The sequence below is a fragment of the Heptranchias perlo genome, chromosome 3 (assembly GCF_035084215.1).
Source record: "Heptranchias perlo isolate sHepPer1 chromosome 3, sHepPer1.hap1, whole genome shotgun sequence".
Classification (NCBI taxonomy): domain Eukaryota; kingdom Metazoa; phylum Chordata; class Chondrichthyes; order Hexanchiformes; family Hexanchidae; genus Heptranchias; species Heptranchias perlo.
The window spans coordinates 40,240,415-40,261,478 of record NC_090327.1 but is presented as its reverse complement, the minus strand read 5'-3'; the positions used below and the strand labels follow the sequence as shown (position 1 = coordinate 40,261,478).

The 21,064-nt window shown below is 41.8% G+C and overlaps 1 protein-coding gene across 1 annotated transcript in view; it reads left to right on the top strand.

Annotated features, from left to right (window-relative positions):
• Positions 1 to 21,064, top strand: part of sdc2 (syndecan 2) — a 116,208-nt gene that overhangs the window by 90,364 nt on the left and 4,780 nt on the right. Inside the window, exon 2 of the mRNA XM_067979139.1 lies at positions 17,599 to 17,737. Coding sequence (XP_067835240.1) covers positions 17,599 to 17,737 — 139 coding nt within the window. The remainder of the gene's footprint in view (positions 1 to 17,598; positions 17,738 to 21,064) is intronic.

The following is a 21,064-nucleotide window of genomic DNA, read 5'->3' as shown; positions in this document are numbered from 1 at the left end:
GAAATTGCATATGACAAATCTATTAGTTTTTTGCGGATGTAACTAGCAGGTTCGATAAAGGAGAACCAGTGGATATAGTATATTTGGATATTCAAAAGGCATTCGATAAGGTGTTGGACTGAGGATTGGTTAACGGACAGAAAAGAGAGAAGGAATAAATGGGTCATTTTCGGGTTGGCAGGTTGTAACTAGTGGGTTGCCGCAAGTAACAGTGCTTGGGCCTCAGCTCTTTACAGTATAAATCAATGACTGAGGGGACCAAGTGTAATGTATCCAAGTTTGCTGATGATACGAAGCTAGGTGGGAAAATAAGCTGTGAGGAGGACGCAAAAAAGCTGCAAAGGGATATAGACAGGTTCAGTGAGTGGGAGAGAAGGTGGCAGATGGAGTATAATGGTAGGAAGAATAGAAAAGCAGAATATTTTTTAAAAGGTGAGAGTCTAAGAAATGTTGGTAGTCAGAGGGATTTGGGTGTCCTTGTACACGAATCACAGAAAGTTAACATGCAAGTACAGCAAGCCTTTATTGCAAGGGAGTTGGAGCATAAGAGTAAGGAAGTCTTGCTGCAATTATTTTGGGTTTGGTGACACCACACCTGGAGTACTGTGCACAGTTATGGTCTCCTTACCTAAGGAAGGGATGTACTTACCTTAGAGGGGATGCAATGAAGGTTCACTAGATTGATTCCTGGGATGAGAGGGTTGTCCTATGAGGAGAGATTGAATAGAATGGGCCTATATTCCCTGGCGTTTAGAAGAATGAGAGGTGATCTCATTGAAACATCTAAAATTCTTAGAGGGCTTGACAGGGTAGATGCTGAGAAGCTGTTTCCCCTGGCTGGAGAGTCTAGAACTAGGGGTCATAGTCTCAAGATAAGGGGTCGGCCATTTAGGACCGAGATGAATAAAAATGTCTTCACTCAGAGGGTTGTGAATCTTTGGAATTCTCTACCCCAGAGGGCTGTGGATGCTCAGTCGTTGAGTATATTCAAGATTGAGATCAGTAGGTTTTTGGACACTAAGGGAATCGTGGGATATGGGGATGAAGCGGGAAAGTGGAGTTGAGGTAGAAGATCAGCCATGATCTTATTGATTGGCGGAGCAGGCTCGAGGGGCCGTAAGGCCTACTCCTCCTATTTCTTATGTTCTTAAAAGTCGCAGCCAAATTGCATGCAGCAAGTGAATGAATGACCAGCTAATCTTTTTGGTAGTGTTGATTGAGGTATAAATGTTGGACAAGATACTAGGAGAACTCTCCTACTCTTCTTAGACATTACCTATTTGGACTTTCAGAAAGCTGTTGACAAGGTGCTGCACAATAGATTACTTTATAAGGTAGAGCCCACTGAAATCAAAGGATAGATCCTGGATTGGATAGGGAATTTGTTACGTTCTTGTAGACAGAGGGTTGTTATTAATGGAAGCCACTGTGCATGGAGACTGGTTACTAGAGGAGTCCCACGTGGATCTGTTTAGGGACTACACTATCTATATTAATGATCTAGAGGAAGGTGTTGTGGATACTATCCACAAGTTCGTCGGCAACAAAGATATGTGCTAGTGTCAGGACCCTTGATGAGAAAAGATGACTAGAATCTGATCTAGATGCAGTGGGGGAATGGACTTGCATCTGGCTGATGTCTTTTACTATAGATAAATGCAGTATCATACTTGGGCAGTTCTAACACCAACATATATTAGACTTTAATTCTGTGCCAAGCATGTCAAGCGGGAAAAGGACCATGGGCAGAATTTTGACTTTGAGCGGGGTGAGGTGAGGACGGAGGAAGAGATTTTCGGGTGCAAAACCCGGAAAGTAAGCTGGCTGGTCACGATCTATGAGCGCAACCTAAATGAGGCCAATAAATTTTACTTCTGGGCTTCGCGCCCGGCTGCCAGCCTTATGGGGGGGCCGGGGAAGAGATCGGGGGGCCAAGGCTTGGAGATTGAAGGTTGGGTAAAGAGTCCGAGGTAGGTGGGGGTCCACCATTGGGGGGGGCGGCTGATGAACTTGTTGGACCTGGATGAAGCACTCCTGCTCTTCTGGGCCCACGAGCAGTGCAATAAAGGCACTCATCTCATGGATCCGGCCCTTCCCACCTGCTTTCACCTGCCTTGAATCGGAAACAATGTAAAACCCGAACAGGTAAAATTCATTTTAATTTCCAGTACAGAAAATATTAAGCACCTCAAGTATCCCAATGAGGTACATTACCCTTTTAGGTATGGGCCCGCCAACTTTAAGTGGGGGCAGGATTTCCTGGTGTCTGTTGTGCATACAAACCTGCCTGGGTTAAACCCAGAAGTGGCCGAGTTGGAGCCAAAAAGCTGATGTTTTAACCTCCCTACCCACCCGTCCTTGGGGGGTTAAAATTTACTCCCATGTCTCTGAAGGTGCATGGCGAGAGGCTATTACTAAGGCAAATAGAGTACTACGATGCATAGCAAGTACAATTTTATTATAAAACTAAAAGACCTACAGTGTGTTGCTAGGACTCACCTGGAATACTTTGTTCAGTTTTGGTCCCCTCACGTGGTGAATGATAGTGAAGCCCTGGAGACAGTTCGAAGAAGGTCTACGAGAATGGTCCCTAGCTTAAAAACCCTTATTTATTATAATCAGCTTAGAGAGCCAGGGCTTTTTACTCTAGAAAAGTATACACTACGGGAAGTTAATTGAAGCATTTAAAATGATGAATGGACTAGACTGCGTCTGTGTGGACAGATTATTTGAGCTAGATAGGTAAGGGAAAACGAGGGGTTATGCAAGCATGGGACTAGGTTAGAAGTCGGGAGGTTTATCTTTACGCAGAGCGTTGTCACGCCTGCAACAAGTTGACGGCTCAAGTGGTGAGTGCAGATGCATTCTGACGGTTCAAAAAGGAACTGGATGAGTTCCTCGCTGTGGCTAATGGCACTGCATACAGAAGGTAGGTGGGACTTGGGTTTGTACCTCAATGTCACTGTGATCTCCTGAAACTTGGTTTGATCACCTTAAAGGGTCGAAAAGGAATTTCCCAGATTTTTTTTTCCCTGAATTGGCCTAGGGTTTTTTAAATTATTTTTGCCTCTCCCAGGAGATTACATGACTTCATGACTTACAGCCACCAAAAGTTGTGCAGCAGTTGTTTGCTGATTGTCCTTCCAACATCCAGTGCTTGATCTCTGCTTGGTTCTATGGTAACATGGCAATTTGATGGAAAATTCAATCTCTGAGCAAATAAAAACTGCATTAAAAGAGTTCAAAAAATAGAACTGTCTAATGCATAAATTTGGCTTTCATAAATGGAAAGAGAAATCTAGCTAAGATAACACAGAAGTGTGATTAGCCAAAAAGGACTATACTTGGACCGTACAAAAAATGGTACATTGAGAAAGATGATTGATAAAAAAGCTCAGCCTTACTGCCAGTGTTCAGTGTTCTACAATATCCATCACGGGTCTGTAATCCCAAAACCTGTGATAGGATATTGTACCCCTCTTTTGGAAGGGTGCAGAAAAAATCTCTCTTTTTGCCTGATTTCAGTAAGCTCCACAGCTGTGCTTGTGTATTGATCCACAAAATCTACATAGAATACAAGTGCCAAGGTTTCAAATGTTGTTTCCTCTTTGTGTCTGTCTTCTGAGCAGTGTTGTCATTTGGGACCCTGTCCTTTTGTCCTTTGTACACCTCCGTTCAAATGCAGAGTTAATCACCATTTGCTGAATCAGAGTTGCTGGAGCGTGCATTAATCAATGTAAAATCTGTGACGTGCGCACTGGCAACTCAGTGCAATTTCTCAAGGCCTTCCTGTGTTCCAAATGACCATCAAGGGCAAATTTATGAAGCCAATTTTTTTAAATTAAAGTAATGCTTTACATATTTGTGGGTTTCAGAATTTCAGTACAATAACCAACCAGGGTAGACTTTTTAAAAACAATTGTCGACAAAGAGCTTTCTACCACATCCGTTTTAAACCTCCCCATCTCCCTTCCAAAAGCAGAGGTGGCACAAAGACTTACTTTTGGCCATTATAGGATTCTATAAGCATTGAGCTGGTCACTTTTTAGTAGATGTGTATGAATGCATATGTATGTGTGAGATACATAAAATACATGTTAACTAGTATATCTTTCAGCATTGCACACGATAAGTCTGAGGATATGGTGTTTCTCTGACCTGCCTTTTGCCTTTTTCATGTCGTTCTGTCTCCTCTTTTCCTTCCTTCTGTGTCTTTCTCTTGTCTCTTCTCTGCATCTACCCGACAATGTGGAAAATTGCCCAGGTATGTCTGGTCAACAAAAAGCAGGACAAATCCAATCTGGTCAATTACCACCTCATCAGTCTACTCTCAGTCATCATCAAAGTGATGGAAGGTGTCGTCGACAGTGCTATCAAGCGTCACTTCCTCACCAATAACCTGCTCACCGATGCTCAGTTTGGGTTCCTCCAGTACCACTCAGCTCCAGACCTCATTACAGCCTTGGTCCAAACATGGACAAACGAGCTGAATTCCAGAGGTGAGGTGAGAGTGACTGCCCTTGACATCAAGGCAGCATTTGACCGAGTATGGCATCAAGGAGCCCTAGTAAAATTGAAGTCAATGGGAATCAGGGGGAAAACTCTCCAGTGGCTGGAGTCATACCTAGCACAAAGGAAGATGGTAGTGGTTGTTGGAGGCCAATCATCTCAGCCCCAGGACATTGCTGCAGGAGTTCCTCAGGGCAGTGTCCTAGGCCCAACCATCTACAACTACTTCATCAATGACCTTCCCTCCATCATAAAGTCAGAAATAGGGATGTTCGCTGATGATTGCACAGTGTTCAGTTCCATTCGCAACCCCACAGATAATGAAGCTAGACAAGTGTCAGGCAATGACCATCTCCAACAAGAGAGAGTCTAACCACTTGCCCTTGACATTCAACGGCATTACCATTGCCAAATCCCCCACCATCAACATCCTGGGGGTCACCATTGACCAGAAAATTAACTGGACCAGCCACATAAATACTGTGGCTACAAAAGCAGGTCAGAGGCTGGGTATTCTGTGGCGAGTGACTCACCACCTGACTCCCAAAGCCTTTGCACCATCTACAAGGCACAAGTCAGGAGTGTGATGGAATACTCTCCACTTGCCTGGATGAGTGCAGTTCCAACAACACTCAAGAAGCTCGACACCATCGAGGACAAAGCAGCCCGCTTGATTGACACCCCATCCACCACCCTAAACATTCACTCCCCTCACCACCGGCGCACCGTGGCTGCAGTGTGTACCATCCCCAGGATGCACTGCAGCAACTCGCCATGGCTTCTTCGACAGCACCTCCCAAACCCGCGACCTCTACCACTTAGAAGGACAAGGGCAGCAGGCACATGGGAACAACACCACCTACATGTTCCCCTCCAAGTCACACGCCATCCCGACTTGGAAATATATCGCCATTCCTTCATCGTCGCTGGGTGAAAATCCTGGAACTCCCTTCCTAACAGCACTGTGGAAGAACCTTCACCACATGGAGTGCAGTGGTTCAAGAAGGCAGCTCACCACCACCTTCTCAAGGGCAATTAGGGATGGGCAATAAATGCTGGCCTTGCCAACGACGCCCACATCCCATGAACGAATAAAAAAAAATGAACCAAGAGGCATTTTTGCTGTTGCCATCAGGCTCTTCTGTGTTTGTCTACTTCCTCCTCCTCTTCTTCCACTTGCTGCTCCAACTTCCTCTCATCCCTGTCCCTCACCTTTGCAGCCCCTCTCTCCTTCTCATCATGCAAGTATCCCCTCCCAACACATCAAACCCCCTATTGCCACTCCAGTTCATTCATGTTAATTTTAATACACACTTTTTTTTAGAAAAGTGGTGCAATTTTTAAAAAGAAATGCATTATAAGTGCTGCGAGTGTTCTTGATATTGGTGCTTGTTATTAGTACTTTTTAAACATACCATATTATCACACTGTGTCTTTTTTCCCCACTGTTTATGGATGACTTTTTGTACAACTTGAGTTTAAAAACTCTTAGCTAGAGTTGAATATTCAAGTTTCTTCTTTTATTACTGTACCAAACGGCATTCTTTAGAAATACAGAGCGTGAAGAGGCACTGGTGCAGATGAGCCAATTTCTTCTCGATGCTTTACACAGCATGGCTGGCCATAATTGTGGTAGTGGTAAAACTGTGAAAATTGAAGTTAATGGGGTCAGATCTCTTACTGTATGTTTTGATGCAGGATATTCTGACCATATGCTTGGTCTATTGGTTACTTACAGTACTAATGAAAGCTAATACAACCATTTACTTGGGTCTAGGAAAAGTTGTCGGAGAGGACAGATAAGCTGTCCAAGATGATAAGCTGAAAACCTTTGTATATTTGTAGCTCAAGGTTTAAAATTTTGTTGTTGTTGTTTGGGCTGTTAGAAGCATCGTGCCTCTGATCATCCATCTTAAGACTTTGTGTTAAAACCTGAAAACCGGGAATTTATTTTGTGAACATAATCTTTTCAGCAACACTTTTTTTAATCTTCTGCTACACATTTCACTCCCTCCCCCCCCCCCCCAAAAAAAAAGTGGTGTCACATCTGTGATTTTTGATCAGTGCTTAAGGCACAATGATGTTTTCAATTCCTGCACCAGGTGATCCCAAGTATTTGTTTAATATGGAGATAATTAATTGGCACCTTGTGCTGCCTTACCCTCACAAAAGGCAAGAAGGACAAATTTGACAAATTAGACAAGATCATATATGGAAGGATTCTCAAAACATCAGGTGCTTTTTTTCCCTGCTCATCCTGTTTCTTCATGTTGACATGAACAGAACTGGTGTCTTGAGGATTAAAATGATCTCATCTGAGCTACTACATTTTCAATATCTCAGTAGGTAACATTTCCGTGATGAATTCTTTCATGAGTAGAAGCTAATTACGTTGCCACCATAATTAGTTGCTTGGGTTTTGGCTTATTGAGGAATTATCAGGCTTCCATGTTGAAATGCTTTACTTGAGCATTGGTCACCTGATAGATTCTCAATGTAATCAGGCCTTTATATCTGTGCTGCCTCTCTTCATATCATGAAGTGCATCTTTCCAGTATTTTTGTCTTGATGCAGTGCTAAATTATATAATTTGGCCATCTTGTATATCTATCTAGAAGGGACTAGGGTGCAGGCTTCACAATACTGGTCTCGTGCTCCAGGCCCCTCCAAAGGGATATTTCTGCCCCTACTGAAGGAGGCTTATGATCCTTTGCCTTGGAGGCTGGGCAACAACTGAAATAGTGCTGCTTCTTAAATAATCATTCATTGCTTAGCATCTCTGAATTGTCCAGGCAAAGGTAGCTCAGGTCCTTCATTGCTTTTCATAAAGTAAAACAAAAATGCCTTGTTATGGTACAGGAAGACTTAGCAGACTGAGACTTGTCCCTAAATGTTGTCTAATTTAAAGAAGGAAAAATAATCTTGTATGTAAGCCCAGTTAGAGCTTTGGTTCTCAGCAACATTTAAGCTAGGACAAAAATGTCACCCGTGTAAAAAAAATCTTACTACAGGACAAAGCATATCTCTTCTTAAAAATTAAAAAAAATCGTATTTTTAATGGACGGTTACTTGCATTGGATTGCAACAATAAATATAGCTTTGTTGAATATTGAGATTATAAAATGCCTTAATAAAGGACACTTTTTTTGAGTTGTTCTCCACAATAGGAAAGACTTGGGAGAATGATATGCAATCAACTTGAGCTCGACCAATGAATGTGGCAGCACTTGCATAGCCCTGCACAATTGATTACAGCTGCTTCTGATGAGACTGAAGAGCACAATTGGTATTATAAACATCTTCTACAGGGGCAAGCTTCAGCAGTTCCAAATAGGTTTCTAGGGATTTTGCCATGAAATGTGACCACGTGAAGCAACAGCAATAAATGCCAGAGGAGAGGGGTATTGAGGCAGGGGAAAAAAACTATTAGCTGCGGTTATTGACTTGCATGCCAAGAGGGTAGTCCAGGTAGCTTTAATCATTCATCCAGATTTGTCAAAACAAGATAGAAGGGTTTTTTTTTAATTCACCTTTAAAATCTTTTTTAAGAAACAGATAGAATTGGTGTTTCTAAACCATAAGTTCCCTAGGTAATTGCTGCAGTTTCAAAAAAGCAGGTGTATTTGATCACATACTTCATTAAATGGAATAATGGTTTACTACTTGTACTGGGCCAATGCTAAACCTTTGTTGGCTTATATATGTACTTTGATCGTTGTCCAGGAGCAGATGTCAATCTCTGGTATTTACAGTGGAGCCAATTGCAGACAGGTGTCATTGATGTGAGGGGAGCAGCTCCCAGCTGTGTGAAGAGCAAAGTGGCAGGACTACAATCATGCAGTAAATTTATTTCTATTCACTGTTTACAGCTTGAGAACGCACCATATATCATGAATAAAACTTTGATTTTAGAAAAGCTTTATCATACACTTGCCATGTGAATGGATTTATTGATCTTTAGGTATTTACTAAACAATTGTGGGACCTTTTGTTAATTACTAAAGCTTTCTGTTCTGTTTAATCTACGCAGCCTGAAAATATTGGCCCAGAAATTGCTCGGAGTGGCGAACCAACAGTGCTCGCCGTTCCATAGATTTATACTAACCCACTAACTTACCGCGGTCTTTACTGCGTGCACTTCCTCTAATAGGAAGCGGAGAAGAGCCCAGCGTTTGCTCCAGCGAAGCTAGGACCCATGGGAGAAGCGAGAGGATCACTCTCTCCCCTCGACCAATCAGATTGCAGCATTTTTGACACGCTGCGAACATTTTCTTCAAGCTGGAGCATAGAATCCAGGAAGTGAAAGGTACAGCTCTAAAATCATTGTAAAAACAGTTATAGAAAGCAAAAAAAGAGAGGGTAAGAAATAGTCGAATTAAATAAAAGACAGAAGGGAAAAGTAGAATTTTTAAAAATGTTTTTAATAAAAGCAAATGTCAATGACCAAAAACTATTAAAATAAGGAATAATGAGACTCCACATTTTTAAAAGTTAATTTTTAGTTGTTTTGCAGTCATTAAGACTAAACTGTTAAATCTTAGTTTAGACCTGGGGTTTTTAAGCTTACGTGTTTTGTGGCGATATCACTTTCCAGCTGGGCAGATGAGCAATTTGGTGCTGGTCCGTTGTTTCCACTGATTCCAGACAGCGATATCCCTTTAATTCGAAGCTGTCATATCGATGGCAAACCAAGAGCAAGTTCCATACGAACAATGGAATTGCTCCTCCATTTCGCCACTAACGACGTTAAGCGCTGTTGAACTCACCTTTCTTTTTTAAGCAATTTCTTGGCCATTATATTCTCCACTCACCTGTAAAGTGGGTGCAGAAAATTTTTCCAATGAAACTAGCCTACGATTTCTTTTTTTCTTTTAAGAACACAATTATGCTGCCACTTTTGTGTTGGTGCGCAACAGCAGTATAACTCGGGAGTCAGCGATCTTAACGCGGGGAACTCACTGAAACTGGGAAGTGCAAGATCACCTCCCAAGAAGTCATCTTGCACCAGTTTGACTCTTCATCAGTTGCAGTATAACCCTAACCAGGTGGAAAGCTGCAGTTTAAAGTTCTACGGTGATCCACTGGATCTCCTAGGGACATTTTAAAGCTCATATTTCAATCTTTGTGAACAAGCTGATGCTCAGTCTCGCACTTAGCTGACATTAAAGGGGTAAATTCCTGTGTGGATTCTCCTGCATGTCTGGCTCTTCTGCCAAAGTTATGGCAGACAAGCAAGAGAACCCCAGTGGAATTTCCCCCCTCCCCCCACCCCCCACCCAATGCACCTTGGGATGTTCTTTTAAGTGAAAGGTGCTATATAAATGCAAGTTGTTACTGCATTAAAAATTAGCTGCACAGGGAGCACAGCTCTGCTCTGGCATCAACGCAGTCTTGCGCAGTGATCTTGTGTTACTTACCTCAGTGTGACCTGCAGTTGGCTTTGCCTTCAACTGAGGTCATACTCTGCAGTGACCATATCTGTAGTATAGCTACAGCCTTAATTTCACTTGGTTGTATAGAACCAGTTTGTAGTTTTAACTTTATATTCAGAGAGCCCAAAATATAAAATGAAACCTGGAATTTATCTGGTAACCACTTTCTAGATGCTATTGTATACTATATATATATTTTATATAGATATTTTTATTCTGTAGCCAACTTGATTACGAAAATATCTTTGGAAACCAGATGACAAAAAACTCCAGCCATATCAAGGACGGAACAATGCAAAGTTGATGGGTTTCCTCAAACTTCCTGATTTATCTCGAAAGGATCTAACTGTACCCATGTACGGTAGTGGTCAATTCATGAGATATAGATGAGGATAATGGAAAGAGTTCTGACTGGTGTAGATATGAACCGATGTCATAAGTGTATATTTAAAGCCACTTTATTTGAAATGTCTGTTAATTTGAAACTAAATCATGATAAAAATTCATTCTATTGAAAAGACATTGAAAATGTGTTGTTTAATTTGTACTGCATAATTCAAAACGTCAGATGATTTGAGTGTGAATGCCCACTGAAATCAGGGTGAAATCGATGAAATGTGCCATTTTATTCATATTCAGCACGTGATCACCTCAGGTGCCCAGGAGTGCCAGCCCCCTCCCACCTGAGAACAATGCGTCATCGAGTGGGGACGGAAAGACGATTGAGACTCTTGCCATTGAAGCAAGATAAGCAGTCATAAATTATGTGGCGGAGCTCCCTGGAGTAATTGAGTGGTGGCACAGAAGTTTTATATCCCTTCCGTCACCCTCCAAAATAAGATGAGAATTGACCGCTGATTACCAGAAGAATTTTTGCAGTCAAAGGAAAAGGATAGAAAAATAGGAGCAAGAGTAGGCCATTCGGCCCTTCAGGCCTGCTCCGCCATTCAAAATGATCATGGCTGATCGTCTAACTCAGTACCTTGTTCCCGCTTTTTCCCCATATCTCTTGATCCCTTTAGCATTAAGAAATATATCTATCTCCTTCTTGAATATATTTATATTTAATGACTTGGCCTCCACTGCCTTCTGTGGTAGAGAATTCCACAGGTTCACCGCCCTCTGAGTGAAGAAATTTCTGCTCATCTCGGTTCTAAATGGCATACCCCGTATCCTGAGACTGTAACCCCTGGTTCTGGACTCCCCAGCCATCGGGAACATCCTCCCTGCATCTAGTCTGTCTAGTCCTGTTAGAATTTTATATGTTTCGATGAGATCACCTCTTATTCTTCTAAATAAGAGGTGATCTCATCGGCCTGGTCGAGCCAACCTCTCCTCATACGTCGGTCCTGCCATCCCAGGAATCAGCCTGGTAAACCTTCGTTGCACTCCCTCCATGGCAAGGACATCCTTCCTCAGATAAGGAGATCAAAACTGCACACAATACTCTAGATGTGGTCTCTCCAAGGCCCTGTATAACTGCAGTAAGACATCCCTGCTCCTGTACTCAAATCCTCTTGCAATGAAGGCCAACATACCATTCGCTTTCCTAACTGCTTGCTGCACCTGAATGCTCGCTTTCAGCAACTGGTGTACAAGGATACCCAGATCTCGTTGCACCTCCCCTTTTCCCAATCTATCACCATTCAGATAATCTGCCTTTCTGTTTTTACAACCAAAGTGGATAACCTCACATTTATCCACGTTATACTGCATCTACCATGTTCTTGCCCACTCACCCAACTTGTCTAAATCACATTGGAGCCTCTTTGCATCCTCCTCACAGCTCACATTCCACCCCAGCTTTGTGTCGTCTGCAAACTTGGAAATGTTACATTTAGTTCCCTCATCCAAATCATTGATACATATTGTGAATAGCTGGGGCCCAAGCACTGATCCCTGCGGTACCCCACTAGTCACTGCCTGCCACCCGGAAAAAGACCCGTTTATTCCTACTCTTTGTTTCCTGTCTGGCACCCAATTCTCAATCCATGCCAGTATATTCCCCCCCCCCCAATCCCATGTGCTTTAATTTTGCACACTAACCTCTTGTGTGGGACCTTATCAAAAGCCTTCTGAAAATCCAAATACACCACATCCACTGGATCTCCCCTATCTATTCTACTAGTTACATCCTCAAAAAACTCCAGTAGATTTGTTAAGCAGGATGCATTTGTCCCAGTGTCGAATCAGCTTCGCTAAGTGTAGCTGACCTTCCTGGGCTATCCGATCTTGTGTTGCTAGGAAAAGCAAATGAATTTACTAAAATATTTAGAAATGACCCTGTTTTTGCATTGTGGATCAGCCGCTTCCAAAACCGCCATGCAATCAAGTCCAGGTCCACGCAAGAACGTTCCCACAGAAAGCATCAATAACATTGATGACATTTTAGCTTGTTATAAGTTTGAAGACCTATTTAATGTGGGTGAAGCTGACCCTTTTTTACAAGTTTCACCCAAGCAGAACACTAGTTTTCATCAAAGAAAAGTGCTCAAGTGTGAAGCATGATATACAGTGAATTACCGTCACTGTTTGCGCTAGAATGGCTCAGGAAAAAAGAAGGCTGCTGGCTATTGGGAGGTTGAAAAACCACCCTGCCTCTCCTCTTTCCTGCCCCCCCCCCCCCCAACCAATGTTTTCATCGTGTTGCTAGTCTGCCTGTGACCTACAAGAGCAATCAAATGATGGGGATGACTGGTGCTCTTTTTGAGAAGTGACTGCGCCATTTTGACTAAAGCTTAGCATTGAAAGGCTGAAAAATCACCTTGATCATTGACAACACTGGGGTTCGTGTAAAGTGTCTGAATTCAAATGCGTCTGAATTTGTTGCATAGTCTAGGCTTGTATTCCCTTGCATATAGAAGATTAAGGGGTGATCTAATTGAGGTGTTTAAGATGATTAAAGAATTTGATAGGATAGATAGAGAGAAACTATTTCCTCTGGTGAGGGAATCCAGAACAAGGGGGAATAACCTTAAAATTAGAGCTAGGATGTTCAGGGATGATGTCAGAAAGCACTTCTTCACACAAAGGCTAGTGGAAATCTGGAACTCCCTCCCCCAAAAAGCTGTTGAGGCTAGGTCAATTGAAAATTTCAAAACTGAGATTGATAGATTTTTGTCAGGCAAGGGTATTAAGGGATATGGAACAACGGGGGGTAAATGGAGTTAAGATACAGATCAGCCATGATCTAGTTGAATTACAGAACAGGCTTGAGGGGCTGAATAGCCCACTCCTGTTCCTATGACTGAGCTAATATTTTTACCACTGTGCATGGTTTGGTGTAGCCAGTGGATGCCGGTGGGATTGCTGCTTTGAAACAGCAATGCAAGTAATATATGTTGGGAAAAGTGGTTGCGGCGAGTGATGCAGGCATGCCATTTTCATTGGTTGTTCTTCAGGCGGTCCACATAATCTCTTAACATGAAGAACTGAAAGCAGAACCCAATGCCAACTGCTTTCTTTCTGACTGCAGTTCCCTGCATATCATGCTTCGTGCCTGAACTTTTTTCGTTGATGAAAGCTGGTGTTCTGCTTGGCTGCTTTCAGCACTAAATTCATCCCACCAGCAGAAAAAGCAGCTGCATCTGAGGATCTCGTATGGTTACTGATACCCAACTATGAAGCAATGAGCCTCTGAGCACATGAGCTCTCTGTTGTGACCGCTGGCGGGCCAGGGTTTTGCATCCATTATTGATGTTGATAAGTTCTGGCGTCCAAATTACTGACCAACATGGATATTGCTGATGCTGTGAGGAAGAAGCCCAAGTGAGTAGATCCAGTGGATAGACGGTGGTAGAGGAACCAGCCTCCACCGTGGCCATGGCATTGAATTATGTGCGATTGCTGACAGCTCAGCCAAAGGTCCCGATAGAACCTTTTTTGCATCAATAAGGGTCAAAGCTTTGCGGACAAATGTGCTGTCAGCTGGAAGCAAACCATAATCACAGATTATGTTGCCAAATAACTATACTTTGCTTTGTCCAGATTGTACAGTACTGCATTTTAAAAATTGGTGTTATGACTTTTTTTAAGCGTTCATGTAATGTAGTGTGTTTCATTAAAACTCTGCTTATTTGCACTGCCAGCGAATTCAAATTATTTTTCTTGCAAAAACAAAGAACTTACATTTATATAGTGCTTTCCACTACCTCAAGATGTCCCAAAGCGCTTCACAGTCAATGAAGTACTTTTGAAGTATAATCACTTTTGTAATATAGGGAAACACAGCAGCCAATTTGCACAAAGGTCCCACAAACAGCAATAAGATATAATGACCAGACAATCTGTTTTTAGTGGTGTTGGTTGAGGGATAAATGTTGAACAGAACACCAGGAAAGTACCCCTGCTGTTCATACCGCAGTGATTTGAAAGTAAATCAATAGTGTTTACAATGAATGGAAATGTTCTAAATGTTAGTGCAGCAGATCTGCAGCAGCAGAGTTCATGTGGTCCTTGGTGGATATTTCTAGCATAATGGATAGTTTCAGGCTGATTTCGGGTCAATACCATATATGAGTGCATCTAATTGCCACATCGTTAACTTGTGCTTCACCAGATTATAAAGTTCTAAAAAAAATTTGTAAAAAGCATCTATCTAGAAAGTCTACATGGGCTGTTTTGTGCATTTGTAAGAAGAGGTGTACCATGAAGTTTAAGACTTTGCTAAACTTGACAAACTACTTCACAATTCCATGATTCCCTTTCAAAATTGGATGATGTAGGATCTGTCCACTTGTCTAATCTGTAAATTTTCAGCACAAGAGCAGTCACTGACATGGCACTTAAATTACCTCCTCCTTGCTTTCAATTAATGGAACCTTAGATGATTAAATCATTGGGCTTTATGTTTATGCGCCCATAAATGTTGACTTGTGACCTCCAATAAATTGGGCTTCATTAGATTTTTCATCTTTTTATAAGTCATTTCCAAACACATAATTCATGGCATATTTTGCTGTGCTAACAATAGTTAAACTCTTGCAACGTGTTTTATTTTTAAAACATTTGCAGGATAATAATATGCAGTTATTGTGGTTTTGAAAAATATTACGCTGTTTTTTTTTGAACGACTGTACACAGAGACCGCTATCAATACATTTCCTAGGGAGAGTCATAGAATTGTATAAAGTTACGGCACTGAAGGAGGCCATTCGGCCCATCGTATCCATGCCGGCCGAAAAAGAGCTCTCCAGCTTAATCCCACATTCCAGCACTTGGTCCGTAGGCCTGTAGGTTACGGCACTTCAAATGCACATCCAAAAACTTTTTAAATGAGTTGAGGGTTTCTTCCTCTACCACCCTTTCAGACAGTGAGTTCCAGACCCCCGCCATCCTCTGGGTAAAAAAAATTCTCCTCAGCTCCCCTCTAATCCTTCTACCAATTACTTTAAATCTATGCCTCCTGGTCACTGACCCTTCTGCTAAGGGAAATATGTCCTTCCTATCCACTCTATCTGTGCCCCTCTTAATTTTATACACCTCAATTAAATCACCCCTCAATCTCCTCTGTTACAATCTTTCCTAATAGCTAAAATTCACCAGTCCTGGCAACATCCTTGTAAATCTCCTCTGTACCCTCTCTAGTGCAATCACATCTTTCCTGTAATGTGGTGACCAGAACTGTACGCAGTACTCAAGCTGTGGCCTAACTAGAGTTTTATACAGTTCTAGCATAACCTCTGCTCTTCTGTTTTATGCCTCAGCTAATAAAGGAAAGTATCCTGTATGCCTTCTTAACCACCTTGTCTACCTGTCCTACTACTTTCAGGGATCTGTGGACATGCACTCCAAGGTCCCTTTGTTCCTCTACACCTCTCAGTATCCGACCATTTATTGTGTGTTCCTTTGCATTGTTTGCCCTCCCCAAATGCATTACCTCACACTTCTATGGATTGAATTCCATTTGCCACTTTTCTGCCCACCTGACCAATCCATTGATATCTTCCTGCAGTCTACAGCTTTCTTCCTCACTATCAACCACATGGCCAATTTTTGTATCATCTGCAAACTTCTTAATCATGCCTCTTACAATCAAGTCCAAATCATTAATATATACCACAAAAAGCAAGGGATTTAATACTGAGCCTACATAAGAACATAAGAAATAGGAGTAGGAGTAGGCCAATCGGCCCCTCGAGCCTGCTCCGCCATTAAATAAGATCATGGCTGATCTGATCCTAACCTCAAATCTAAATTCATGTCCAATTTCCTGCCCGCTCCCCGTAACCCCTAATTCCCTTTACTTCTAGGAAACTGTCTATTTCTGTTTTAAATTTATTTAATGATGTAGCTTCCACAGCTTCCTGGGGCAGCAAATTCCACAGACCTATTACCCTCTGAGTGAAGAAGTTTCTCTTCATCTCAGTTTTGAAAGAGCAGCCCCTTATTCTAAGATTATGCCCCCTAGTTCTAGTTTCACCCATCCTTGGGAACATCCTTACCGCATCCACCCGATCAAGCCCCTTCACAATCTTATATGTTTCAATAAGATCACCTCTCATTCTTCTGAACTCCAATGAGTAGAGTCCCAATCTACTCAACCTCTCCTCATATGTCCACCCCCTCATCCCCGGGATTAACCGAGTGAACCTTCTTTGTACTGCCTCGAGAGCAAGTATGTCTTTTCTTAAGTATGGAGACCAAAACTGTATGCAGTATTCCAGGTGCGGTCTCACCAATACTTTATATAACTGCAGCAATACCTCCCTGTTTTTATATTCTATCCCCCTAGCAATAAAAGCCAACATTCCGTTGGCCTTCTTGATCACCTGCTGCACCTGCATACTAACGTTTTGATTTTCTTGCACTAGGACCCCCAGATCCCTTTGTACTGCAGTACTTTCCAGTTTCTCGCCATTAAGATAATAACTTGCTCTCTGATTTTTCCTGCCAAAGTGCATAACCTTGCGGGACTCTACTCGAAACCCTGGCAAGTTAAGCAAAACCCAAATATGTTTTATAAATACATAAAGAGCAAGAGGATAACTAAGCAAAGAGTAGGGCTTATTAGAGACCAAAAGGGTAACCTATGTGTGGAGGCGGAAGATGTGGGTATGGTTCTTAATGAATACTTTGTGTCTGTCCTCACAAAAGAGAGGGACGATGCAGAGATTGTAGTTAAGGAGTGTGAAATATTGGATGGGATGAACATAGCGAGAGAGGAAGTATTAAGGGGTTTAGCATCTTTGAAAGTAGATAAATCGCCAGGCCCAGATGAAATGTATCCCAGGCTGTTAAGAGAAGCAAGGGAGGAAATAGCGGAGGCTCTGACCATTATTTTCCAATCCTCCGTGACTACAGACGTGGTGCTGGAGGGTTGGAGGACTGCTAACATTGTACCATTGTTTAAAAAGAGAGAGACGGAATAATTGTAGGTCATATGATACCAGGGATGAGGGACTTCAGTTATGTGGAGAGAATAAAGAATTCTGGAAGGTTTGCTTTTTCACTAGAAGTAACATTCTGTAAGAATGTAGTAAATACACATTTGATTAATTTTATTCTCCATTCCTGCTTTCATAATTGATTAGCGATAAGCTACCACTTATTTTGACGTGTGGGAATAGAAGCCCAATTTGTCATGTTGTGCAAAGAATATCCAATTCTCAAAGGGTTCAATTTTTAAATATCCATTTTTTTTCTATTTGTTTTGTAGAGGCAGTCTGTCTCAGTGACAAAAATGCCATGGCCTGAGGAATTCTATCTTGAACAGTCTGTTGAAAATGATGAGCCCATTGAGTCTGGAAATTGGCCAGTTGACGACGACGATTATGATAATTCTGGATCAGGCTCAGGTAAGCTGACAGCAGCGCTTTGCCTTCTGTTTTTATCTTTCCAAGTTCAGGGGAAATTCAGGAAAACCTCACGCTGGCCAACGAACTCTCTTCTCGTCTGATACTGAAATCAAATCATCAGTAAACCAAGACTGATGGAAATTTACTTCTCTGATATGCAATGTTAGATTTTATTTTTGTAACCATATTTTATGCTCCAGAAAATGGCTGCAAAATTTAAAAGCTGTTTTCTATATTCTGTTTCCAGCAGCTTTGCAGAGGCATTTTTTCTGCAAAGAAATGTCAGCATGCCGAAAAACTTCAGTGGGAAACTCTAATAAGGAAACCACATAGCTGGATTTGTCTGTGTGGGCATTAAGAAATTCAAGTACTAAACTATTACTCACATCCAATCCTCTCTCAAAATATGAATGGACACCTTGTTTCTGATCCATGTCTTGTAACTAGGTTTGACAGTGCTGAAACTGTTCATAATACGTGTATGCCACTTCTCTAGATTCTGAAAGTGGTAGTTTTAACCAATCCTAGATTCCTCTTTCTGTATTAATCATTTTATTAGATGGACCGGCGGTTCAGCATTCACAGTTCATCAAATAATAGGAGAAATGTTCTGATTCAGTAACTTTTTGACTTGCCAAACCTATCTAGAGAGTGTTTTTCTGCCGACAAAATCCTTTTCAAATCAAGGTAAAAATGAAGAGGACTGTAAGAATCAGTTAAGCTCATCTTTCCTCTAAATCTCTGCAAATGCACTGATACTGTCTGTGTAAAATTAAAAATTGTATCTGTTTTCAGATCATGACAGTTCGTTACATAACTTTTTTCTTCGAAACAACATTTCATAGGATTATTAAATCTTGGGTTGAGCAACGGTAGTAAATGATCACTTCACATCATGTCTGGCATTTTGAAGAGTTGTCCCACTTCTTCACTCCTTATAAATAATGTATTTGCTGTTGCTGATTAATCTGAAACTAGAGAATATTTCCAACCTGGGACTTCACTGTGGAAATTATAAAATGCAGTTGACATGACCCCCTCACCTCCCCTGCTCAATTAGGTTAGGATATTATGCTTCTGTCCAGGCAGTTTAATTTGGCACCTCAGTAACTTAACTTATTAAAAGCACCACATAGCTCATCTCGTTCCTCCCCTCCCTCCCTTTCACATACTGGCCACTTAAAAGATGCCTATGCTTTAAAATGTTCAGTTCCATTTATGCATTTCTGAGAGTGATTATGTTTCATCACACAAACTCCAAACTCTTGGATTTTTACCAACCTTGAATAGTGAATTGCTCTCTTCTATTTATTTTTATCCCGCTCCCCTGGAATCAGATTTGTTTCCAGAAGTGGACAGGCTGGATAGCATCCGAGATGTCAACCTTTAAGTATTAAAATCAGTGAGATGGTCCCAGGGCTCCAGCAGGTTCCAGGGGCATGGCCCCAGAGGGGGTCCAGAGAGGAAATTCCTCAGCAAGTCTTGGATTTTAAGCATTTTTGGAGGCAGAAGAATGGCTTTCCTTGCAACATAATGCTGTTTATTTGGACATGCTTCCCTGACTTTTTTTTAAGATGGAATGCAAGTAGATCTAGGAGTAGTGCAAGGGCAATAACCCCAAGTGTGAGGGCAGAGATTCCCCCACTCTGTTTGATAGGAGAGACCCCATTGTCGTGGCAGAAAAGCCCCCCTCCATGTGAGAGCAGAGACCCCCCCCACTCACCTTGTGAGATGAGAGACCCCAAGTGAGAGGGCATATTAATTCAGTATGGATTCAGAGCTCTGGACTCCCCTTCCAGCCTGACCCTAACACTAGCGGGTCGGATCACTGCTCCTCACTGAGTGGGCTGAAGACGCTGTGTGTACTGCTCTGTGTGCCGAGGAGTGATGACATTTTCCATGAGTTTAAAGCACGACGAAGTGAGACCCTGAGATGAACATTAGAACTGTGAGACTGATGGAACATCTGTGAGAGTTGACCTGTCTATCATCTGTATGTTTGTAAACATTCTGCAATAAAGTATCACCTTAGTGACTTGAAAGCATATTCAGTTTTCTTGAGACCTGATAAAGCACTTTTACTAATCACATGTTTTGTTTTCTTTCAATATTGGCATGTTGAGTTCCCATGAGGAGAGGTAATATAAACTAAATGGTACAATTTTAAAGGGGGTGCAGGAGCAGAGAGACCGATCTTTAAAGGTGGCAGGATAAGTTGATAAGGTTGTTTTAAAAAAAACATGCAGGTTCCTTGGCTTTATAAATAAAGACATAGAGTACAAAAGCAAGGAAGTTATGGTAAATCTTTATAAATAACTGGTTAGGCCTTAGTTAGAGTCTAATTCTGGGCACCACACTTTAGGAAGGAGATCAAGGCCTTGGAGAGGGACCAGAGGAAATTTATCAAAATGGTACCAGGGATGAGGGGCTTCAGTTATGTGGAGAGAATAAAGAAACTGGGATTGTTCTCCTTAGAGCAAAGAAGGTTAAGGGGAAATTTGATAGAGGTGTTCAAAATTATGAGGGATTTTGATAGAGTAAATAAGGAGAAACTGTTTCCAGTGGCAGAAGGGTCGGTAACCAGAGGACACAGATTTAAGATAATTGGCAAAAAATCCAAGGGGAAATGAAGAGACTTTTTTTACGCAGCGAGTTATATAATAACTCACAGATTCAATAGTAACTTTCAAAAGGGAATTGGATATATACTTGAAAAGGAGAAACTTGCGGGGCTATGGGGAAAGAGCAGAGGAGTGGGACTAATTGGAAAGCTCTTCAGAGAGCCGGCACAGATACAATGGGCTGAATGGCCTTCTCCTGTGCTGTATTAACTGAATTGTGACATCTGAATTAAAAGCTCGTGGGTTTTCTCTTCAGACAATAGCTTCATTACAACATAGATGATGTATGAGTTCTAACCTGCAAATCTGTATGGCGTGCCAAAAGTTCCCACAGAATGCACACTTCGAGATGGCGTGCAAGGATTAAAAGCACAAGTTCAATTTATACCTCAAGAATGCAAGCATTTTTGTGCTAGTGCTGGATTTTACAAAATGAATTATTTATGCCTATTTTCCATATGACTGATTTTTTTTCTTCCGTCTAGCCCTGTCTAGCAACACACTAGTGGGAGAATATTTGTGTGGGTTTTTCACATTGTTACTGTGTACTTTGTTGCCACCAGTCAAATATCTAACTTGATTCTTGTTGGTCTTCAGATGGCAATGTTCCCAATGCTGTTCCTATTTGGATTGATAGTGTGTGTGTGTGTGTGTGTGTGTGTGTGTGTGTGCGCTGTTACTTTAATCCATGGTCAACCATTTAACC